Below are 24,841 nucleotides of genomic sequence, written 5' to 3' on the forward strand. Positions count from 1 at the left end.
TGGGAGCACTAACCTCTTTCAAGTTAAACCTATCAAGATTGCAGCCAGTGCTACCAAGCTAATTTCAGCTCAAAAAAAGAACCCAGTGTAAGGATGCATAAATGTATTATTTTGTTCTTTTTTGACTTTAAAAGAAGTCAATACAGAACTTCCTGTGGAGAGAATGTGATTAATATCTGTATCTTCTTGATAGTAAAGGTCAAGTCACTTCCATTTCCATGTAGCGCCGCAGCACTTACTGATTGTGCTTTGCCTTATTGCTCCATGAAGCAATAGCTCCTGTACGGTCTGTTGGAGGAGAATGGAGAGCTGGAAGTCTGTACAGCTGATGGAGCCTGCTAGAGAGGAAAATACCGACTGAGACTAGCTTGCCATCACAGTTGAAGATGAGGTGCAGGGAGGGACCCTTTGATTCGGTGTCTTTGTTCTCATTTTGATTGAACACTTTTGGCCTACGTGAGTTTCTGTCCTTTCCTTGCCTCTTCCTTATTCTGGCACTTGATGGTACCTGCTGCAACTGGTCTTTACAACTGGATAGAAAAAAACCAACCCATCCTGTCTCATGAATGCCCACGGTATCGCATTTTGGAAGGGTTGTAGAGTTTGCTGGCGGTATGGCTCGTTTCGATCGGAGTCTTGACGGGAGGGTACTGAGGAGGAGGGCAGTGTACCTTGTGCAAGCATCAGGTGATGGCAGCAAGTCTTGAGAAGGTGAGAAGGAGAGAAATCCTGGGGAAATCCTATCACCTCTGCCTGCTTCTAGTGGAAGGTGAGACTGGTACTTGCTGTAGCATAGGCCTCCCGATGTGGTTTGCGAGATTCAGATTTAGGTGGCACGAGGCATTAGGTACTGTGAGAGTGGCTGTTGCTCCTTGTTCTGAATTCAGTACTTTGCCACAGGGAGAGGTCGTAAGGTTTAGGGAGGAGTTGATATTTACAGAGCTACGGGTTGTGCAGCTGCTTGTGTGTGGCAGGTGTGAATTAACAGGACAACGTTGCCGTGCTGCAGTTACTGTAAGTTGGTATATTATTCGGTAAAAGCTGATATATCGAGTTGGTGTAACAAATGCAAGGGTATGTTTTTCAGCATGTCTCCCCTGATCAGTCAGGATTGATGACATTGGCAGGACTTGAGAGACTTACCAGGTATTTACAAATCAACTGTTACCAAATCTGTCTTGATACAGAAAATGGCTGCGAGAGAAGGAGTAGGCAGTAGCCCTGGGAAAAGTCCTAGCAAGAAGTTGCCTTTCTGCCTGGGACAGCAGCCAGCATACGACCTCTATATGCTCCCTTTGACCTGCCCCACTCCACCTCACCCCTTCCGTATGGTCTCGTTCCATCTGCTTCGAACCCTCTCTTGTGATGCAAAGAGAAGTCTTCATTTCTTCATCCTTTTTATTTCTTTTCCTTAAGTTTTCTCAGGACACAGAAGAATGTTGCCCACGGCCTTTTGTGCAAGTCATGAAGGGGGGATGTTTTTGTTAGACTGAGATCAGGCTCTGAAGAGCCAGTGTGACTCAATTTGACGCTTCATTCCTTTTTGTCCAGGCAGTTCTCGGGCAAGGTACACCTGTTCTTCAGAGACGGGCAAAAGCGTAGAGAGACTCTTGAACCACCACGAGAAGCATAAATCCTGTTGACCTTAATGTTTTATCTCTTGGCAGAAGCTGCCTTGCTTCTCGCTCCTTACCCGGAGATGTGAAATGACATATTTTGTTCTGGAAAACTCTTGCCAAGGAGCCTGTGATGCCAGTATTTAGGCCACTTTGTATTTTTCTTTCCCCTGTTTTTTTTTTGTTGACAGCCATGGATATTGAGAGCTACTGAAACTGCCGTACTTCTGTCATGAGTGGGAAACCTGAAGTTTCTATTTTAATGCTCTTGCACTTCAGAGCGTGTATGGGAAAGCCTGAGGTGTTAGGAGATGTGACCTGGTTGCTGTTGTGAGACGGTTGTGCCCGGAAGAGGCCTCTCTTGTGCCAGAGCTGTTTTTTTTCAGTAGGCAAGGTTGTGAGGAGAGCGTTGCCGTGGTGGAAATGCCGGTGTCCGCCAGCCACGCTGACCTCTGGTGGCGCGGCTGGACCCCTCCCACCGCTTGAGCCAGCCAGAGCAAAGTCCTTGTCGTATGTCGTGCTGTAGTTAAAGATCTTTGACCCTGTTGTTATATGGGACTGCACAGCAGTGGATGTCCCTTTCTTGGTCTCGAATGAGAAATAATAGTGAGGACTAATTTCTCCAGACAATTCTTAGCCAGACTTTCCGCTTTCCTCAACCCAATTCATCCTTGACTTCTTAATTCTTGAGTTTTTTCTAGAATGGTGGGTAGAAAGGAAGATGAGGGGTGGGTGGCTGTACTAAAAGAGTATTAACCAAAGTCACCAATAAATTATTTTACTCCTATGGTGTAGTAAAATGAAAGAGAATATTGATATCTGGATGCAATAGAAGAAAGCTAATACTGCTCTGCTAATCCCGACAGTGAGGATGGAGAAAGAAGCAGAGGAAGAAAGAATCCGGAAGCATAAAGCTGCAGCTGAGAAAACTTTCCAGGATGGAATTGCCAAAGCGAAGCTGGTGATGCGCCGGACCCCAGTTGGCACGGATCGTAACCATAACAGGTGGGAAAGGAAGTGATCCTGAGCTGCCAGCTCGTCCCTCTGGGAAGGACTTTGTCAGGCAGCAGCCCCCAAGAGACAATCAGTATGGAGAGTGCTGAGAGGACTCCCTGCGTGTTGAACTGGGGAGGAGAGCAGAAGTGAGGGGGGTTGTGTGGATAGAGTATAATGGCCTTCACTGGTTTACATGGCCAGCTTTTTGGGGCCTTCCTGTGGAGGGCAGGATCCACTAGCCAGTGGAGCTTCAAGTGCTTGCATCAGTGCTCAAGAGCCGAATTCCCATCTCTTTCTTTTTTTTTTCTCCCGAGTTTGTTGCACAAGAATGTTCTTAGAATGGATTCTAATAAAAGCTTTTCGTGTTTTTCAACTAATGTGCTGATATAAAGATACACATGCTTTCAGTTCTTGAGCCAAGCGCTTCTCCCCTCTATGCAAATAAAGGCAGATGTGTGTAACTAGCCAGAAGAGGAGACAGCTCCCTGTCAACGTGTATGTTTCCTACAGGTATTGGCTGTTTTCGGATGAAGTTCCTGGCTTGTTCATTGAGAAAGGCTGGGTGCATGACAGTATAGACTACAGATTCATCCTTCCCCATCAGAAAAAAGAAGATTTTAAGAAGGACTACAGCCCAGGAGGTACGATCAGCCTGCTTCTCTGTGGGTATTTCCTTTGTTGCTGTCTGATTATTAGAACGGATTTGTGAATGTGAGAGAGAACTGTCTAGTCTGAGTGTTTTCATGGGGATACTCTGATGTAAGCCTTTAAACTCGAGAAGCCTGTAGACAGGAGAGTCTGATGCTCCTGCTGATCTCCCTCCTGCTGCTGCAGGTCTTGAGACTGCCGACAGTGTAGTACGTAAGGACCCGTGGGTACAATCACTTCTCTTAAAGTCGATGAGGTGGATGTCAATCGTACACTAGTCCCTCTGGTTTACTCTGAACCTGCCGAGTTGCGGTGTGCCAGACTTCTTGGGCAAGTAGCCAGTTGTGTGCTGCAGAGGGTGAGGGTATCCACCACAGTGCTAATGTTCCGTCGGTGGCAAGACTCCCAGATTGACCTGTGAAATGGTATCCAGCAGGACAGCCTTCTGGCTACCTGTAGCTTTGCTGATTGAGGCCACTTTGACAAACAGCCCTCTTGCACGTGTCCTCTCACCTTGCTCTTCACCTTGTGCAGGTGAGGTGCAACGACAAGCTGAAGTTGTAGGGCTCCCTCTGTATTTTTGCCTGGCTGCCTTGGAGCCTGGGTGGTGGAGGAGCCTTGCAGGCAGAACCTGGACATGCACAAAAATCAGCCTCTGGGGAGGGAAACTTAACGCTTCTCTGTGGAAATAGTTCTTGGTACAGCAAAGCATGCTATAATCTGACTCCAGTTGCATTTTCAGTCGTGATCACTTCTTGCTTTTGAAGCATCACAGGCTGGCATCGGGTCTGTCTGCAGCAATACTGCAGGTGAGAGGCCGTATTGAGTTCAGTCTGAGAGCCCTCACCTGGTGGTAGGTTGTCTTAGGCAACGGGCAGAGTAGACATCTGTAGAAGAATGGAACAGGGCAAACCTACAATGAGATACTTCACCTAGCATGTCACTTCCCAGCCTCTTTGGTGACTTGTTGAGGTGGTATCATTCAGTGGCCCTTGATGGGTTTATTTTCTATGTGAACTTCTTCAAATATTGACTGGCCAAGTGCCTACCAGCTTGCTTCCAGCTGCATGAATTGCTCAGCAGCTGCCTGTGGGTATTTACCCAGCTAGTGTGCAAAATTTCAGCACGTTTCTTCTGAAACTTAACAAGCAAAGGCTTAAATAAGCAAAGGTTTAAATTCATGTCGGACTTGTCTAAGATGCTGAGAAATACAAACACATACTGTTTAGATCTCGTTCAGTTCTAGTACTTTGTCAGTATATAGCTAAAAGGTGAAACTAGTTTTACGTGTTTGAAATAGTAGGAATATCTTTCTTAATTTGAGCTATGTGCTTTATGATGCAGTAATTTCTTTAAAAATGACTTCTCTTTCTTTGTATTTCTATAAATGCATATACTGTGAGGTCCAGCAAACTAATGCTGGATTAGTTTTCCCTGACAAATGTACTGCTGGCCTAGATGCTGAATATGAACGCTTACCTGGGGGATAGGTTCGTTTTTACAAAATAAAAATGCTCCCTGAGGAGGAAGATGAGTGAGAAAACCCTTGACCTTGTGCTTTTGTGTTCCAGACAAACGGAAGAGCGCAGCGGCTGATGGCAGAGTGAGCAAGCTTCACCGGTCTGTGCCCGCTGCAGACCTTCCCGCAGAGACCACTGCGCCCAAGCAGGGACAGAACTTATGGTAACACGTGCTTTTGTAGCTGTGAAGCACTCAAAGCATAGGGGGCAAGCCAACTAGATAGATTTCTTTTGATAGACCCGACTATAGATCTATTACTCTCTCAGTACTTAACAGTTGGATTAGTTTAGCAGCTCTCCAGGCTCTGTTACTGATATTATTGTTCATAGGGCAGCCAGCCCAAGGGCCAGTGGAACCATTATAATCAACCTGATCAATCAGCCTTGAAGCCAGTATAAATTAAGCCACTAAAATGCTACTTTGATGTATTGCTTTTTAAATATTTTATACTTGGAAAAATTGTTAATTTAAAAGAATTACTGTGTGCTTTTTTCAGTGTTGGTAAGCATTACTTTAAAAGGCAAAAAAAAAAGGAGGAGGGGAGCAGTGACCTAGCTAAGTGTATCTAGGTTTTCTTTCACGGTTCATCTCAGCACACCTGAACTGTGGCACCTGGGGTCTTTGAGCACATGAAACGAAAGCCTTCGCTGAAATCTTTGGCCACAGGCCTATGTCCCGCGTGCTCTCGTGAAGAGTGAGATGTGCAGGGCCATCCCCCAGCTCTTTGTTGGTGTCTTCTTCCTAGGCTTCACAGCAGACTGTGGTGGTGTCCATTTGTTTCCCTATAGTGCCTTATCATGGGATTGGGTTTTGTTGCTGCTGATAATTATAGCTGAGCAAAATTATTCTTCCATGGTGACAGCCTGTTATCCCTTTAGTGCATCCCAGTGCCAGGCAGTAGCCACCAACGTGTCTTCTAAGTGGATCAAATCTAAACACGCTACCTTTGAGCGTGTTTGATTGTGACTTGCTCCAGCGATTGGCCCTACCAGTGTCTTTTATCTTTAAAGAAATTCTCCTGTGTCGACTGTGCCCTGAGCGGTAAGGACTGATCAGCAGTGTCCCCATGCCAGAAAATACTGGCTACAGCTTTACCTGCTAAACTGCCTGTGAAGGACTCTTCAGTTTTTAGATAACCCTGAGAAGTAACTATCACAAAGTACTTGCTCCTGCAGCTCTCTTGTTAGCAAGTGACTTTTCCCCGGAGTTTTCCACTGCTGACACACAAAGTGGGGTTACTTGGTCTTTGATAAATATCACCAGTCGTGAGCTTAGCTCCAAAGTGTAGTTCCACTGCTGCAGGTCAGCGCTGCTTTCCTGAAAGTGTTCCTGCTCCCCCACCAGGAACTGTCAAAGAGGCTGACATTTGTGGATGTCCTGATTCATCTAAACCATCAGCATTGAGTGCCGACTCTTTGTATTGCTCTAGCCCTTCTCTTTCGTTGCTGGCAGGTCACAGGAGATAGCAGAGTTTCTGCTGCTGCCTCCGCTCTGTCCAGCACTGCCGTGACAAATCTCCACCCCTTTCTCAGTCCGGTCCTTTGTGCATCTTGTCACAGGGTGAAAATTCAAGCAGCTGGGCTTTCCGAGGGAATGGGTGCCGAACAGGAGGTCGTAGAGAACAGCACGAGCCACAGGGAAGTCCTCTCTGCTCAAACTGCCTCTTCTAATGCTTGGTCTCTGTTTAGCAGAGATGGCAAGATGTGTTCCAGTAGAAAGACAAATTATATAAGAAAAACAGTACCTTAAATTGGTAGTGGATATGGCTATAAACTGGAGACAGAATCGAGCCAAATGGGATGAATTAAGTAACAGAATCCCCGCGACTCGTCATTCCAGGCCAAACTTGAAAAAACATCGTATGTGATATTACAGTGTTGAGTTGCTCAATCAGGTTGGCAACTCTCAGCGATGTGCTGGGAGAGATCAGAGTGGTTACAAGGGTAGAAGTGCTTTATAGACTTAACTTGTCATCCAGTCCAGGAGGAGCAGCTCTTTGAACCAGATCCTCTGCGCTCTCAGGACTGAATTACATTCTGTTACTAAGAGCTGCTTTATATGAAGTGACCATAATATGCAGTATTCTCCTTTTTTCACAAAAGAGAGCAACAAAGAGAATGAAGGAGCTTGTTTAAAAAAAAAAAAAAAGCTTAAAGTGGCAGCCAAAAGCCTAAAATGCTTTCAGAGAGATTGTCTTGAAGTTTCCGTACTAGATGGTCAAAGCAAGGGCTGCCTCTTACCTTTGGAAAAAAAAGGTTTGAGGAAACTTGGAAACAAAACAGCAGTAACAATAACAAAAGATTCTCAGTATGGTTCACATCAGGATAGGGATGCTGTTAAAAGTAAGAAGGCCTACTTAAAAACCGTGGTTGAGCCTAACTGAAGGAAATAAAAAGAATAATAAACCAAACTACAGACTAAGGGCAAAACCTTTTTTTTTTTCCTTTTCCCTTGGGGAACAATCTTACCTCACAAGATCTGTTGTTACAGGGCCTGCCTTAGGATAAGAAGGAAGTTGTTCTCGTGAGTGAATAATTGGCTAAGAAATTTGAAAGAAATTACGGAAGTACTCTTAATATGTTCAGCAGGGAGATGGAGAGTAATGTTAGAGGAGAATGGGGGAGTCTCCTAAAGAAAGGGGATTTTCTTTTGATACAGAAAAAAGTAGTCAGGATATTAAACTAGTAACTGACAGTTTTGAAACAGAGAGGAAAGTACTACTTGAGATCATACAGCTGAGGTGTGCAGCTCACTGCTACCAGCTGCTCTGGATCTTCAGATTCGTACCCGTTCAAAGCACCGGTTGGACAAACTGAGTTCATCGGGGAGCGTTAAGCACAAAGGTTCGTGTCCTGGCCCACAAGGAAGTCCTCAAACCAGCAGATGCTAAAACCTGCAGGGGCAGGTCAAAGAGATGTCACTGCAGGCCCGTTCTGTCCTTTTGCCACTCAGAAAGAAGATACTGAGCTGGGTGGGATTTTTTTTTCTTGTATGCCACAGTGTCTTTGATTTCTGTCCTTTTTAGTACCTGCTGGGAAAGTCTGCTAACAATCACAGCACTCGCTCATTTTTTACTGAGAGTATCACGCCTGCGTGCCTTGTTCTGCCAAGCAGGTTGGCGGTGTCAGGGTGTCGAGGTAAAGCAATGCAAATGGAAGATCTGAGCCAGATTTAGGCCTTCCTGCCCTTCGAGTGAGCAGGGGGCACAACGGCAGCTCTTCAAAGACAACGACACCACTTCTAACTTAGCGTTCTTCTGTGCTGCCTGCGTGGCTTTCTCCGAAGTGACAGGGCCACCTGAAGCCGTAAGCAGTAAGCTTCCTCAGCTGAAAGACTGTTCTTTAAAGCTCTAGAGCTGCAAAGAGCCTGTTTGCTAAGTCCCTCTCTGACAGCTGTCACCACTTCCAGGTAAGCTTCCCCAAAAAGACAAGTGACAACCCGATAGCTGTTATTTCAGGGGATAGCCAGTAACTAGAACTTCCCTCTGCGGAAATCCACATTCCTATTACTGTGTTCCCGTTGCCATTGATCTCTCCCGTCTCAAGGACTCCCCTGAGAATAGATGGTTGTGGAAGAGTCTCCTCCTTGGCTGCTTTTTGCGCATTGTCCTTGCACACCCCGAGAAGCTCTGAGACCACAGTGAAGTCCTTGGATATCTACACCCCCTGTTGTTGGGATACAAGGACTTTTTCAGCTATAACTCATCACGTTAGCATGTGGTGCATAGGAAGTGTCATTTCTTTGTGTTCTGCTTTAACTCCTGCTCTTTTTTTTTTTTTTTTTTCCCTAATAGTACATCTAACATGGGATTGAGAGTAGCCTCATGGTGCACATAGAGCATCTTTAGCTTTACCCTTTTATGCTCCAGAGCGATGAGACTTTGAAATGAACACCAAATTAACTTGTTGTTGTATTTCACAGTCCTGCCCCTTTTCTCCCGGAGGATGGGAGCTGGCAGGACATTGATAAAGGGAGAGATAGATCCTGTAGTTCTGCCAGTGTCTCGTGGAAGTGGTTTCTGCTTTCAGTACTTTGTCCCCCAAAAGAAGAGGGCCCAGTGTTCTGTCCTAAAAGTGTGGAGGCTGAATCGTTGTTCTCATTCAGAATCGTAAATGCTTGGTGACTTCTGTCTTCTCCAGACAGATGGACCAGTCCCGTTTCTAACGTTGTGCACGACTTCCACTGATGCTGATGCTTATTAAAAACTCTCCCCTTTTAAAGCTTCTGGGCACATGGTCCCTGAAAAAGTCTTTTGTCTGTACCGTAGTGCTTTGTGAGCTATGTACATACGGGTCTTCCCTGCAAGCACCACGGGTTAATCACAACCTTGGCAGTGTGTGGGTATGCAGGAGACTTCTTTGCTCATCCTGGTCAGAAAGCAGTTGAATTTTGGAAACAGTGGCATCTCTGCAGAGTAACTCCCGTTGTTCTTCATCTATTAGGAATACACCATGGTATGGCGGGTCCCCTCAGCAGACAATTTGAGTTAACCATGAGTGGGTGCTGACAGACTCCATTCTCACGCCTATATTCTACAGATGGAGTTCCCCTGTTTCCACCAACCCTCCAGAGCAGGTACTGATCCTGGGCTCCTCTAGATGTTGTCCTCTTGATTTCTTCATTCCCCTAGTCTGCAGTCCAGGTTTTATACCTTTCTCTGTCCCTTGCAGCCTGTAGCCTGAGAACAGGTAGGAATATTCAGCCTGAGTGAATACCGAGAGCTCCTTTTGACTCGATGCTTGTGCCGTTCGTCCCCTCTGTTTTGATTGTTGGCCAGGCTGCCGGCTTGGGCTGCCTGAAATGTAAGAAAAGAGTCTAGGCTGTCATTTAGGGATGCAGGAGGCCCTTACCCCAGGCAGGATTTCCTCCTTTCAGATCAGTTTGAAGACCTCCATCTGGTCTTGGCTCTACCAAAGGCATCTTTCCCATCACTCTGGATTGTGTTATTAAGCTCGGTGTCGGGCCACATTAAGGGCACCAGTTGCCTTCCCCTCCCTCTTATCAAGACCCACGTAGCCCTATTGTCTGCCCCGTTTAAAATGCCAGCCCTGTCATGTCGTAGCTGTGCTCCCAGCCTTGTGCTGGTTGAGCCCTAGCTGGAGGTGCAGGTGGTTCCTTCAGGCAGTGGGGAGCGTGTGGAGCTAGGTTGAGCACCGGGAGCTGTGGCTGCACAGAGCAGCAAGGTGTCACCGATCAAAGTAACACAGGTACCTCTGTGGTATGTTTATGTTTTGCACATTTGAGTTTAAGCTGATGTAGAAGAGCTCCCACTCCCAGAAATCCCTGTTCTTACTGTCAGGGTGAATTGGGAAGACTCAAGTGCCTGTTGCAGATGTTCTCCCTTCCCTGTCCCGTTTCCTTTTCAGCAGGAAGAAAGTTGTGCCAGGGCTTAACCCTCGCTTTCTTGAAAGGATGAGATCTGCTTTCTCATGCTGGCCACCAGCCTCTGTTGTCTTTCCCTAAAAAACCACATAACACTGGAGAATCCAAGTGCCATATGCTAACTGTTTCCAGTGCCCTTTCATTTTTACACTGAGACAAAACTCTGCAGGGAATTCCTCCCCCATTAGATTTGCAGCCGTGGGGGAAAGCTGAGAAAGCTTGGGCATGGTGTTCTCGCATATTTTTTCCAACTGGATCCCATGGTGTATGACCAGCAGTGACGGATGTTGTTTCATCATGACCTAGGCAACCTTCTCAACATGCCTGAGAAATGGCCCTCTGCTGGGTGTTTGCAGGGCAACTGTTTTGAAGCTTGGTTTATGCCATTCCCATACTGTGGCAGATTCCTCATACCGAAATATGGCTTAGGACCAATCCCAAGATTTGCCCCGAGGGTTTGGAAGCAATTTGATACCAAATATTCTAGAGAAATTTCTCTTTATTTAGCAGAAGTCCAGCAGACTTAGAAATGCTAGTCCTTGCAGTGGTCTGTCTTTAGACCTTCCAGTGAACGTAGGAATGCTAGTTAGTCACCATAAGTGGCATCCATAAGAAAAAGACACAAGTTATATTGTTACAGGTTTGTATGAATGCCTGTTGGATCCATTAATGACCAGACCTTAATCACTGCTATTTTTGAAGTGCCTGTGCTAGGCTCTAGTGGGTGAAAGATATTTGGAGCTGCTCTGTCCTGTTTCTCGCAGGGAGGGTGTGCAGAGGATAGTGGTGGCCAAAAGATTTGCTCTCAGTGTGCAAAGTGAGGATGCTCCGCAGGGTTGGAGTATACTGAAGCAGGTGACTGGCAAGAAACTATTTTTCTTCCATTTTTAATCAATCAGTTTTATGTTTTAGAGTAATTCATTTACTAACTGAATGCATATTGTGAGGCCACTCCCCTAATAGAGCATGCTAGAACTCTGAAATACTTTCTTTTCAGATATGCTATTTAGTAAGTATTTCTGCCAGAAAAATAAGCGTTGCAGATACTGTTATTCTAAGAGGAGCCAAAGCAGCATCTTTCTCTAGTTGTTGCTTGGCTCATCTGAACTTGTGCCCAAGAAGAAAAATAAGATCTGGTGTCTTCTGTGCGGCTGGTAAGGATCACACGGTGGTCCTTTGCAGTTGTTTCCATATAAGGTTGATTTTGCTGTTCTCTCACTTCCCTCTTCTAAGGAGCAATCTTCTAGAAGATATGTAATTAGTCTTATTTGCTGTAAATGAGCTGTGAAGCTCAGATCGAATTCCCGCCCCCGTGAGGTGAGGAGGCTCCATGGCATCCTAGAGTAGAGTTGGGAAGGAAGAAAAAAAAAAAGAGGAAAAGGAGAGAATTTCAGGCTGTTTTAAAGGTAGTTTAAATCTACAACCCAGCGTTAGAACTTGATTGTACTCTCAAATTGCAGCGAGAAATGCCTTGTGTAGAGAGCTCTGCAAAAGTTTTCCCCTTTTAGCTGACTGCCAGTTGCTGTTGCTGTCCTGAAGGACGTTCTGAGCAGAAAGGTTTAAAGCTAATGCCTGTGGTTTTCACATACTACGTTTGAGCTTTCAAGTTAAGGTGAGCTTCTTAGGAAGGAGTTCTATGCTTGCAGAGCGCGTAGCCTTCACAGTCACAAACCTACATCATCGGCAGTTGTGGTGCAAGCGAGAACATACCCTTTGTTAACGTAGGGACTTCTTGGGTTAACGAGAGAGAGAAGTCAAAGGCTCTGCAGAAATAATGATTAAATTGCCATGCTATGCAGCGCATAGCGTGTTAGTCTTCTCTCGTGCATCTAAAATGACATTCAGATTACTTAAACTGACTGCAACTTAGTGAATCTAATCCCTGGGGTAGATGACTAAATTCAAATGCCAATGTTTTAATAAACTTAATGGGGAAAAAATCTATAAATCAGTTCTGTGTTTATTTTGTTTTTGTTTTTCTTACCCTGGAATTGGCTACATTTGGAGACCTTGAAATGAGGCCAATCTGAGTCAGAATGCTTATGCCAGCATTACTGGAAGTGTTTCACCTTGCTCCATGGGGTTGGGATATAGGTTACTTGTCATCCCTGCCCACTAATGCTTGTGAACTATTTAGAAGAAGGAACTGTCTTGCCACAGAGATGTGTTAGCTGATGTTGGTGCACGTTCTATCTTTCAGGTTTCTCTGTGACAGTCAGAAGGATTTGGATGAGCTGCTGGATTGCCTGCACCCACAAGGAGTAAGAGAGAGCCAGCTAAAGGAGCGCTTGGAGAAAAGGTGAGTCTGCTCGGGGGGTTTTTTGGGGTGGTTTTCCCCCCCCGCCCCCTCCTCTCTGTGTGCCTTCTCAAACTCAAAGCGTATCCTCGTCACAGCAAGCCTTTCCATTCCTGGGGCAGCATTCTGCGCTTTGCTTTGATCGTGCCTGTGCTGAAGAGGGGAGGATATTGAGGATGAGGAATTGCTGTTTTTCTTGGGCAGTAACTGCAGGTTCTTGATAAGTGACGCTCTAAACCGTGGAAAGGTTCTGTCTCAGTCTGTAAATTGCTCCTTGCAACTGGAAACAAAAGGCAGTGCTCTTCCACTCGGAGCCAGAACCACCACGTGCTTTCAGGCGTCTTCCAAAGAGCGTTCTGCACTGGTGGAGCGCGTAGATCACGATGGATACTCTTGCTGCCCCAGTGCCCACGCAGCTCACAGCCTGGGTTTGATTTTCCAGGTATCAAGACATCACCCATTCTATTCATTTGGCTCGGAAACAGAACTTGGGCCTCAAATCCTGTGATGGCAACCAGGAACTGCTGAACTACCTCCGAAGTGATCTAATTGAGGTGGCAACTCGGCTGCAAAAAGGAGGCCTGGGATATGTTGATGTGACACCAGAATACGAAGCAAGAGTGAGTGAACGGGCAAAGTAGTACTGAGCAAGACAAGCGCGAGCTGAGGCTTTCTGCAGAAAGTCTTGAGTCTCTTGTTCTCCTCGGACAAGAGGATCAGAAAAATCACTTTTCTCACGTGTCCTCTCTTTCTAAACTATTATTTCAAGATTACACGGCTGCTGGCTTGAGGTCATTTTGGTGTAGGTGGGTCATACATAATGTTGGAGCTGGGTGTCCTGCTGTTAAATTGCCCCGTTTCCTTCATCTGGTGGCAAACTTCTTTATGGACCGTTAGCAGAACTCTTTGTAGCTGGTTTTTAGCTTCTGCATCAACGTCAGCATGTCTGGTTGAGACAGCAGTTTTCCATTTTGGAGGGTTTTTTTCATAAATTCGGAACACTCCAGGCTCGGGGTAATGATTGTGACCCAGTTCCAGGACCTAAAGGATGTTCTGTTCATGGATACATCAGCACAAGGAAGTTACTGTGCAGTGAAGTATGACTTTTTAGTGCTGTGGCTAATTCAGCCTAACTCACACAGGCAATATGGGTGCCCTGAGTGTCTTTAGGAGGGGATAAATTCCCTGGTGTGGGTAGAGTACGTGCTCGTGTGACTCGTGCGTGCTCCTCCTACCAAAGGGTGGCGTCTGGCTTTGGAATGGTTAAAGCTCTGGTTGAGCTGTATCCTGAGTCACTGCAGAGACTTCCCTGTGTAGATGAGACCGTAAGCGTTCAGAGGAGTCGCTAAAGGAGCGGACGAAGGGCTTAGTGCTTGGTCATCGTGATTTGGGGGTTTGGGGTTGTTTTGGTGGGTTGGTTGGTTTGTTTTTTCAAGGCATGGTGCTCTTTTTCTGAACAGTGCTCTGCATGATCATCAGCTGCATATGAACTGTAGCAGAAGCAGCAGCAATATGCTGATTCCATAACCAAGCACGGTAGATAACACTACTGCCCTAAGTACCACGTGGATCCGGTTGCAGGACAGGCCCGCCTAAACCAGCACAGAGTAGTGTCCGACTGTTGCGTGATCGTGCGCTCTTCCTCACAGGTATACTCACTAGAGAGCTTGAAGGATTTTGGAGAGTGTGTGATTGCGCTTCAAGCTGGTGTTGTTAAGAAGTTTCTGCAAGGTTTCATGGCCCCCAAGCAGAAGAGAAGGAAACATCAAGGAGAGGACTACATTGCCAAGGCTGAGGAGATAGATGAAGACAAGAAAATGGCAGAAGAAGCTAAGGTATCGTTCATTTGAGGGCTCTGTTTTGGTCTTGTCACTTAACTCTTTGAGCAGGGACAATACATTTCATCAGGTGCTAATTCCTGAGCAGCTTCTCCCCGTTCCAAGTTTGGAGTGCTGTGGGTTTGTCATTTATGGGGCCAGGTATTCCCTGTTTGTTTTGAAGAGTAAAAGTATTGGCAAAATGAAAATCACGCGGAGGAATTACAGGAAATGGGTGACGTCAAATATTTTACTTCCTTTGTGCAATTCCTCACACAGGTTTTAATAAAAGCGTATTATGGAGCGTTTTTACAGAACTTGACAGGAGTTGTATCCATCAGAGAGGGCTGATGGTGGCTTAGTGCCTTTGATCCGTAAAGAGAGGGAGAGCCATGTTGAAGTTTGGATGACTGCAAGGGAGTTGGCTTCAGGTAAATACCAGTATTCTAGCAGAACAGACAGAAGTTGTCGTACACGTGGAGACACCCACAGAAGATGCCAAACTGTGGGTTGCACACCGCTTGTCCGGACATCTGGGCAGACAAGCCGTACGTGCCCGCAGTAGAAAAGTGGTACATAAATACAGAGCTTTCCAAATCAGAGCTCAGGAGGGGTGGAGAAGAGCTGCGATGGATTTGGTAGGTCCTGCAGGCGGGTCATCTGTAGCAGTGTTTCGTTGTAAGGTGGATACTAATGCTCAGGGATAGTTTCTGTGCACTAAGTCGAATGGGACGTTAGTGCCCCGTGACAAGCCTTTCCCCCCTGTCCCCTTCAAAGCGCTCTGCCCTGATTGATCCCTGACTTCAGCAGAAGTAGCAAGATCAGAATTGGATTGACAGAAGCATTTGAAATTCCCAGCTTTAATATTAGGTGCTTGACTGGTGCTGGGGTTTGGGGTTTGGGGTTTTTTTTAATTTTATTTTTATAAAGCTCGCAGCAGTGTGTGCTGAACCCTCGTTTGAATGTCAAGTCTTTGCTATGCTGTGGCCTTGCCATGTTTGCAGGATACTTGGATAGGCGCTAGAAATTTTCACATTCCTCGGTTGTCCTGAAGTATTTAAACTTTGCTAACTTTGAATCTTTCAGTCTTGAGGGCAAAGGGAATGGAAGGCTACCTTAGCCTAAAAGCTATCCGCAGAATACAGAGCTGTAAAAATCAGTTCTGTCTGAGGCAGACAGAAAGGGCCTGGATCATCCCATTGCCTGTATCTGCAGCAACACCGTATCAGGCCTTGCCCTCAACGTGTCTTACAGTTGGAACCGTGAGGGTTGTACCTGTAGGGCGTCCTTTAGGGGTAACATCAGATTTACTGCCATATCTAAATGGATAGTAACTTGGCAGTGTGAGCTCCAAATTTGAGTCCTGGTCACTTCCCTGCTGTTGCTAAAGCTGCGTCAGATTTCAAACCCAAGCTTTTGTGTTCCTGAAAATGGAGTCATTTTGATCCTGAATGTTTGTTTAGTTTCTCCATTCTACCTTAGAGCCTTGCTCTCTTGCTTAATGGCGTGGTTATGGAGCATTATTCACTACAGCAAGGCCAGGCTTCTGTAGCATGCTTTGTTCTAGCAATTGCAGAACTTTCAGCTACAGCTGCCTAGTTACACAACGTGCTCTGCGTGCTTGAAACGTCCCAATTTGTACTTTCACCTCTGTAAAGCAGCTGGAACAGTAGGATCTATGAATATTGCTGGACTTGTAATCATAAGTTACTTTGAAATTCTTTTTTTTCTAGTGTTACCCAATTTGTCTAATGTGACTGCATGCTTAGCTATACAGCCCAGCCTTTTATAGGTGTGTGGGCACAGGTTTAAGTATTGCCAGTCTGAGCGTGTGGTCATGCAGGTCTCCCTCCGGAGCACTGCCTTTGGTCTTGCGCTGATGTCTCTGTGTGCAGCGCTTGCTTTGTCTGGCTCAGAGTTTTCTAGACATTTGTGGTGGTGCAAGTCATGTTCAACTTTTTTGTTGGGTTTTTGGATTTGCTTGCTGGTTGGTTGGGTTTTGTTTGGGGGTTTTTTGCCTCAGTTCATCTGGAATGAGCATGCTTTTTGGCAAAGGAGAAAACCTTTATATAGATGACCTTGAAAGAGCAGCCCAGATACAGTTATCCAGTGAAAAAAACCTGACTTAGTCTTTTAAAGACAAATCTGCTGCGTAGGCCAAGAATTACGAAGTCTTTTAGAGCCGGAACTGCAGTGAGAGTACATAGCAGGTAAAATACAGCATAGCCATACTGGAAAAACACAATGTACTTACAGACTATATGAGCAAAATTGCAGTCCTGCGGTATGGTTATGTGTCATTTTCCCTGTGAGAAACGAGTTATGGCTTAATAGGCACCCGTTTGCTGACATAATTGTCTATACTGAGGGTATCTGCTGGCTCAGCTGCATAGCTAGAGATCATACTGCTGAGCAGAAAAGGATTGCAGGGTAGACCTGGCTTGTGGCTGTTCCTGAAAATCAGTCTTGTGCCTCTGTGTTTATGCAAACGTCCCCATTTCCAGCGGCAGCAGCACTCTGGACTATCCCAGACTAGGACAGGGAATATGTGACCTCTTTGCAGTGTGACGTTGCAGCAGAACTGCTTGAGCCTAGTGAAGTGCATGGGTAGGTTATCCACCCCCGCTGCTTGCTGTCAGCGGTATTTGAGAGGCAGAAGTGTAGGGGGGTGTCAGTCTTTACCTGCAGACAGTACTCCAAAGAGCAGCTTCACAACCAAGCAATTACTGTTTCAGTTGTTCAGAGGGATTTCTGTCATCTTAGGGTACCAGACAGCAGCCTTTCTACCTGGAGGTTTGTCCACCGTTACCAAAGCAGGCGTTTTCTGACACTCTGTAGCTGAAATGTGACTGAGGACTTCTGTAGTGGTTTTATGTTGGTTTTTTTATTTTCCCTGCTAGATTGCTCATCTCCAGTCAGGAGAGTATTTAAGTCACTTCTTTCAACCTCCCGTTTTGCCTAGTTGGCAGTCTGAACTCCCTTGATAATGGTACTGCTAGAGTGCCATAGTCTCATGATGCTTGGGAAGCAAGGCTAAAAATCTGTTAAATTCCACAGGCTTGGGGAGAAAAAAATCTAAGCAAAACTTGCCAACAGCTTTTGCAGATTTATCTTGGCCCAGCAGTTACCCAGTACGTTAACAGCAAAACCCATGGAACAGTTACTTGGAAAATCAATTACACAGTATGTGAAGCACCTCAACAATGTTCTGCAAAGAAATAGCACAGTGCTGTGTAATCTGCCACAGTAGGCCGTGCAGGTTTCCGTTGGTCTTGAATGTCTTGGGCTCCAGGTTCCACACCAGCGATGGCAGCAAGGATGTTGGCATTTTAGAGCAGTTTGTGTGTTTTTCCAAGCATCTAATATATGCTGTGCTTCCTCAAATTCAGTCGGAGGAGAATGTGCAACTCTGCAAAAATCCTGGTTTTGTTTGGCTCCCGAATTGCTGTCAGCTGCAGAGTTTAGATTTTCCCATCCGACACTTCACTGTTTGTTTTTTCATTCTCCTGGGGTAGAAGGACATCAACTTAAGTCCTATTATGTCCCTGTCATGTCTAGGCCATCACCTCATTGTTGCAAAGCAAGGGATTAACGTTGGGAGTCGAACATGCGGTGGCTCCGGATTACTTCTCTGTTCTGGGGCATTTCCGATTTACCAGAACGTTGTTTCTAAACCTCCAGAGCTGAGCTGGAGATTTCGCCTGTGGCTGGCGATGTGGGGACTCCAGCAGCTGCCTTGGTGCGAATCTCAGGTTTATCACTCGCGGCTAATTCTGGGATTTCACAGGCGCTGAGGTCATCTTGTTTCAGGAAGGTGGCTGGTTTCAGATTTGAGGCTCCAGATGCTTTGCCTGTGAAATCCGGTGGTGGCTGATGTCACGGGTCCCCTTTGCCAGCTGAGCCGCTCGGAGGACCAGGAGGACCAAGCGAGCGGCGGGTCTCGCTGACGATCTCTAGCGTCTCTGCAGTACCCACTGGAGGGCAGCACAGGCTGCTCCAATCCTCCACGCTCAAGTGGTGTTGCCAGCTGTCTCCTGACTTTCATCCCACATTTTACAGTGCTAGATTTCTGCCTTTTATTTTCTTAGCCTGATGATTATTTGGGTTAGACTTTCAGAGCAAGAATTTAGTGGAGTTCACGTAGGTTGTTTCAGCCTGGCTGTGAAATGCGAAAGGGCTCTACTGTTACGAACCAACTGTGTGATCCAGTGAGGCTGGTCATGGATAAACCGCACGTAGGACTGCTGAGGCTGTATAGGAGGAAAGAAATACAGAGCTGAGCTTTGGTTATGAAGGGCCCCAGCTAAAGGATATAAAAACATCTTCAGACTGTAGCGAGCTGTGTCTGTGTGCGCCGTTGTAAGTTGTTAGGTCTGTCTGCAGGTTGCTTCAGCCATGGAGAAGTGGAAGACAGCAATCCGTGAGGCCCAGACCTTCTCCCGTATGCACGTGCTGCTCGGGATGCTGGATGCCTGTATCAAGTGGGATATGTCGGCAGAGAATGCCAGATGCAAAGTGTGTCGCAAGAAAGGTAGGCATTCCTGCCCCACGCCTGCGTGAAAGGCGGACGCTGTCGCCTCTCCGTGCCCTGCTTAGGCAACATGCCCTCGTAGTCTTGTCACTCTGTCTCTGGCTGTATTTTGAGTTTTGAACGTCGGGATTTACACTCAGAAGCGTTGATCTCGCAGAAGCGTTTGACCCCGACTCCAGTAAACCCCTCTTACAAAACCAGTACACAGTCTTGCAGAACATTGCAGAGCTGCTGTCCCCTGGATGCTTAGGGTACTCGGACACAAGTCATCTACAAATCCTTCTGGGAACACTTGTGCCCCTGTCCATTCCCTGGTTTCAGTTTTGGGCTGGAATGGTCTTTGGGTCTCTGAGCCTTGTCAGTTAGTCCCATCATTTACCGAAGGAAGGAGCAAGGAAGGGCTGGGAAGGTTACTGTCCTTTGTAGTGGAGTGGGAGAGCGCGAGGTGGGACGATGCTACTTTGAGGCGAAGGTGGGAGCAGAACTGCTTGGTGAGCTGGAAGCCTTACCAGCTGGCAAGGCCGGGGAAGTTACCAGATAGGTGACGAGGAGCTGCCTTCTCTGCGTGTGCTACAGGATGAAGGGCTTTAGAGTCTTGCAGGTGGAGGGGGAAGGAGAAGGGGCGTCACCAGTGACAGCGCGCTGGTATTTGTTCTGCCATAACCTCTCCTTTTGGACGGAAGCCTGGAGGAAAGAGCTTGGTAGTACATTCTGCCTCGTCATGTGCTTTTTGTCTCACTTTTGTATTTGCTGAAACACTAGTGGGAAATGAGGGCAGACAGACCTCTGGGGGAATGCTAGGCCACTTTTGTTTACCGAAAGGCTATGCCATCCACCTCTTCAAAGAAGTAAGGGCTGAATTGGTGCAACATCCTCCTTCACTGTGGAGCCTCAGGGATATTCCAAACCAGTGCAAAAACTGTCCTGTCTGCTGTGGAGAGGGGATTCTAGGCAGGTGTAAGAGGGGGCTCACCTGAGACTAGCAGATTGTAGTTTCACAGAATCCAAGAACTGGGATGTTAGAGAAAGAGACATGTTGGCAAGCTCTCTGCACTTTCTTTTTTTCCTCTTCAGTAAATGAAATAGTTGGCTCGGGACTGCCTCCCCCTTTCCCTGCATCAGTGAGAAGCACAGAGAGACTAGTTCTGCATGCTGATTTTCTTGGTCGTCTTGCTACCTTAAGTAGAAAGAAGATGCTGTGCAGGTTGACCAGATTGAGGCTAGAATAAGAATAGCTGCGTTTATAGCTTGTTGCTAGGCTCTTGGGCATTTTTGCAGCAAATCTCTCTTTCCCTGTGCTGGGCTTGAGATTTAACCTGGGTGGAACCTATTTGGCAGGTTTCTACCTTTGCCTCCAATTAAATCTTTGCAGGGCAAGGGACTCTGCATTGGTTTGTTTGTTTGTTTGTTTTTCAACGCTGCTGGTTTCCACTACAGCGGTGGAACCGAGAAGGAAGGGTCCCAGCTGTCAGAGGGTACTTTGCATCTCTCTCTTGCTTTGTCCTGACCTCCAGCGCTGCAGCAGCTGCTGCTTCTCGAGTCGAGCAAGGCTGCAGCGCTCGTTACAAGCGAGTTGCACTCTCCTAGGTGAGGATGACAAGCTGATCCTGTGTGACGAGTGTAACAAAGCCTTCCACCTGTTCTGTCTGAGGCCGGCGCTCTACGAGATACCAGATGGTGAATGGCAGTGCCCGGCGTGTCAGCCTTCCACCGCCAGGCGCAGCTCCCGAGGCAGGTGAGTGGCCTTCCTCTCCTTCGCGTTGCCACTGGGGCACCGTTCCAGCCGTGCTTTCACAAGACAACCAAACCAGCCTGAAACAGAGCCCCTTTAAAAGGTTCACTCAGTGGCACTGGGACAATAGAAAAGCGATATATTTTTTTTTCAGGCTGTAACTGTAGCCCACCTGTGCTGTGCTGACCCATGACAACCTCAGGAGTTTGAACAGATTGGCGGTGAAAACGTGCGCAAAACGTCAACCAAAATCAGATGCCCTAGGGGCTCTGGTTGTCCTTGAGCAGCCTTTGGGTTGCTTTTTCGTCGGAGGGTAGTTGGTAGTGCTCCAGCTCTGTAGCCCCCTGGGCTAAGTTTCTGTTGTGCTCTTGTCAAGTTAGAGCAGACATAACTCCAGGCTGCAGCTCAGCCCCTACTGTGCTCCTAAAAACCAGGCTACAAAATGCCACTCTGATGGTTTTCTGGACCTGATAGACCTGAGCAAGGCAGGAATCTTGATGGGCTACGAAGGGAATGCGATTTGAGGAGGAATAAAGTTGTTCTGTGCAACAGAAATTAGGAGTTGCCTCCTGACAGCAAGGGGTTGAATTGTTGTTTTGAATTACAATCTGGCAGTTAAACGTACGTGAGAAGTATTGTTCTCTTTGCAATGCACGTCCTCTGCTGAGCATGACTCTGCTGCCTCTACCTGCTTGGCAGTGAGGTGAGGCTATCAAATGGCATCTGAAGCATAAGCAATCCACAGATCCTCCCTTCCAGAGTGGCAGCACAATAAGAGGTGTGCTGGCTTGTAGTGTGCAGGTGGTGTAGGGCCTTAGAAGTATTGCTTCCTCCCCGGACACCATTTAAGAGTTCCTTGTACAAAAATGACAGGGCTTCAGTGCAGCTGCTCCAGCCTGAGATCATAGTTCCTTTGATGTGGCAGAGTCACCTGCGAGCTGCTTGGCTCCTGGACGAGAGCCATCAGGTGGGGTAGCACCTCTTTTGTTATCTGCTTTCTGCTCTTGTCTTCCTAGCTGAGGCAGGCAAGAAATGTCAGCCGGGGAGCACGTTTGCCCTGTGCTGCGGGAGCTTATTCTTATTCCTTTTACTGCTCAAGATCCTCTTTCTCCAGGGAGTTGAGACTCCCACAACAGCTTTGCCTTTGTCCCCTTTTGCCTGTGCAGGCTGTTTTGTTTTCCTGGTTTTGTAACGGTTTGAATGCTTTAACAGACACGTGGGGGAAGTCAGAACTGTCCTGGGCAGGGAGTCTTGGTGGCTTCTGCCATCAGCCCATGAGAATCCCGACACTCTGCTCCCTAATAAACACAAGCTTAGCTGCGAATAACATAAATGAGGTCTGTTTCCTATGGTTCACATGCAAGTGGCGTGACAGCAGGAGGAGATAATGAGAAAACACTCTAGCAGAAACACAAAAGTTGCCCCCCTTTTGAAACTCCTCAGGCCGGGCCTGCAGACCTGGGTAAAACAGCAGCACGTTCTCTCGGGGAGGAGTCATTGCACAGCAATCACAGTCTGAGAATCTGTTATCCCATGGTCGAGGTGCCTACAGCAGCAAAAAATACGCAGATTCAGCTGTTGGGGATTTTCAGCCCTGATGTTGAGACGATACCCTGGGAAGTGCCCTTTTGGCTGTAGCTACAGCTTGATACTCTCTGAAATACAGTAGGCTGCTTCAGTCTGAGACTGGGTGTTTGTTTTACACGGAGGTGGTCAGCAAGGCTCTGCCTGTGAACAAACGGCACAGAGGGCCCGGGGCCTCTGATCCCCAGGCTCTGGTACAACAAATGTGTTTACCTGCTTTACTCTAGGAACTACGCAGAGGATTCTGCTGAAGATGAAGGTGAAGAAGGTGAGGAAGCTTCTGATGAACCAGATGCTGAGGAGGAAGAGGAGGAGGAAGAAGATTATGAAGTTGCTGGACTGAAATGTAAGGCTTTTGACCATGCAGGAAAGTAGCAGAAAATATTAAAACTCTGCCTTCAGTGTCCAAAGTATTGATTCTATTTGGGACTTGGTGTTTTTCCTCGCACACAACAGGTTCTTACTCGGAAACAGTGGGAGATGTCACAGGGGAAGGCTGTGGCCGTGCTGTGCATTACCCGGGGAGCTGGAGTGAGCTCTTGGCCCTTTGGGATAGGGTCAGTGCTAGCAAAGATCAAAACTGGGGTGAGCTCTCGCTCGCTGACCGGTCGCTGCCCTGGGGCTGCTGCTGAGAGCATTAGGAGCGCTGCGAGGCGGTCGGCAGGGGTTGCAGCAGGGCAGGGTGAGGCAGCGGTGTGGGCAGTTACTGGTGTGGGCAGTTACTGGTGTGGGCAGTTACTGGTGTGGGCAGTTACTGGTGTGGGCAGTTACTGGTGTGGGCAGTTACTGGTGTGGGCAGTTACTGGTGTGGGCAGTCTGCACCTACAGGGCTTGTTGGTAAACTGGATGCTCTTCACAGATGCTTGTGGAGCTTTAACCACAACCCCCTCTCCTTGCTTTTTCCCTTCCCACCAGCTCATAACCTCGTTAAGTGCAGGATTTCTCATGATTTGGCAAGGAGGCATCTTCGAATAGTAGGACTAGCACTTCCTCGGCCCGTTCCTGTGGGAGGGCACAGTGTAGTGTGGCCTGGGCCACCAGCACCCTTTGGTTGCAGACAGAGACCACTCGGGGTGCGTTACTGGCTCATTCCTGGGCAGCTGAGTGGAACAGAAGAGCATTTTCTAGACTCCTCAATGACTGCTTCTCCACTTAACCGCTTTTTAGTGTGTGTGTGTGTATCCACTTTGTTTTTCAAGGAGTTTGACTCGGTCTCATTTGGGCAACTGGATGCACTGAAAAGATCAATCTTGGAATGGCACGCTGCCAGCATTTGCTCTCTGTCAAGATGCCCTTGACTGACATAAAATTAAATTCAGGTTGTCTTAACCAGGGCAGATGGTGAAATCCAGAGAGTGGAACCCAAAGGATTTTCGTCTTCTCTCAAGGGTTTCCATCCAGGTCCATCAAGTCTGGATTCGCTTGCTTTATTCCGGTTTCAGGGGTGTTCACTGATACCCTGGCTGTGTGTACTGCTTGTTGTTCTGCGGTGTATCCATGTCCACACTTGGAGTGTGTTCAGCCTGTGTTGCGTGGCCAAGTCAGGAGCTGAGCCAAGGTTTCCAAACAATAGCAAAAGAGGGTTGCAGTCACTAAAAATAAAGCGCTAAATGCAACCCCTGGTTTTAAAGAGCATTAACATGAAAAGGTCGCTGTGGAAAACTTTTGTTTTACTAGAGAAGCCCCATTAATCCTCGTGGCGTTTATCCTGAGGGATCTAACCTAGAATGTTGGACTGTCAGACATTTAACACGTGCCGCACGCTTGACACACAAGCGGAGCGACAGCAGGCGGACGTCCCCCTGCCCCGCCACACGCTCCTCGTGCGGTGAGCCCGGCAAGATGATTTATTGGACAGGGCTGGATTAGAGGCCACAGATGAAGCGCTGCAGCGCGCTGGAGATAACAGCTTTGCTCGAGCACTTGTGACCAGGTGGGAAGGAGCTTGGCTGGGGAAGGAGGCCAGCGCCTTCTCCTGATACAGAGGGGTCACGGGAGAAACTCAAGACAAGGGAGTGCGTCAGCACGCTTGCATTTCCATCAGCGTGGAGCTCTTGACAGGCAGCCTCACAAACAGGCAAGTGCCTTTCTGTGGGATATAACGCAGCAGCCCCGGTCTTGGGGAATAAAATCCCATTGTTTCTTGCTCGCAGCACGTGGAGCAGCTCCTGGCTGCAGTAACTCAACACTCCCCCTGCACGCAGTTTACTTTTCAGGGGAGCTTAGCAACTGGCTTATCCCACTGTGTGGGCCACTTGTGAATGCTTGCAAAAGCACCCAGCCCCAAACCGGTGAGGAGCAAGGGGGGGGGCAGCAGGAAACCGAGGGAAAACTGTGAGTTTCTGCTCCTTTTGTGAAGGATGTTGCCGTTTTATTTGAGGCCACTGTCCTTGCGTTCCTCCCCCTGCCCTCCCTCAAGTCTCGATGCGTCTCGGCCCTTGGTTCTGCAGGCAGAGGGACTTGCTGTTACAGCCCTGGGCGTCAGAGGAGCTGGAAAGCTCCCAGGTATTCCCCAGAGCTCGAGGGGCTGCTGGTGCTGTTGGCTGGCTTGTGCGACCACCCTTTTGCAGAAGGGCTGTTGCCAGACAGCCGTGGGCTCTTTTTTGGGGGGGGGGGGGGGGGGGGGCAGGAGGCAGTTACCCTCGTATCTCAGCTGGAGAGGGTATCAAGAGCACAGCTGACACAAGCATGTGCCGAGGGAGGACGGGGCTGACCAGA

The 24,841-nt window shown here is 47.6% G+C and overlaps 1 protein-coding gene across 1 annotated transcript in view; it reads left to right on the forward strand.

The window, feature by feature from the left end:
* The window catches only part of BAZ1B (bromodomain adjacent to zinc finger domain 1B), a 50,352-nt gene that overhangs the window by 20,586 nt on the left and 4,925 nt on the right, over positions 1–24,841 (forward strand). The window contains exons 8-16 of the mRNA XM_086475337.1: positions 2,483–2,621; positions 3,123–3,253; positions 4,832–4,943; positions 12,364–12,462; positions 12,902–13,079; positions 14,109–14,294; positions 18,660–18,807; positions 20,395–20,542; positions 22,351–22,469. Of these exons, the coding sequence (XP_086331463.1) occupies positions 2,483–2,621; positions 3,123–3,253; positions 4,832–4,943; positions 12,364–12,462; positions 12,902–13,079; positions 14,109–14,294; positions 18,660–18,807; positions 20,395–20,542; positions 22,351–22,469 (1,260 nt within the window). The remainder of the gene's footprint in view (positions 1–2,482; positions 2,622–3,122; positions 3,254–4,831; positions 4,944–12,363; positions 12,463–12,901; positions 13,080–14,108; positions 14,295–18,659; positions 18,808–20,394; positions 20,543–22,350; positions 22,470–24,841) is intronic.

This window comes from Leptosomus discolor, chromosome 18 (genome assembly GCF_034619465.1).
Source record: "Leptosomus discolor isolate bLepDis1 chromosome 18, bLepDis1.hap2, whole genome shotgun sequence".
Classification (NCBI taxonomy): Eukaryota; Metazoa; Chordata; class Aves; order Leptosomiformes; family Leptosomidae; genus Leptosomus; species Leptosomus discolor.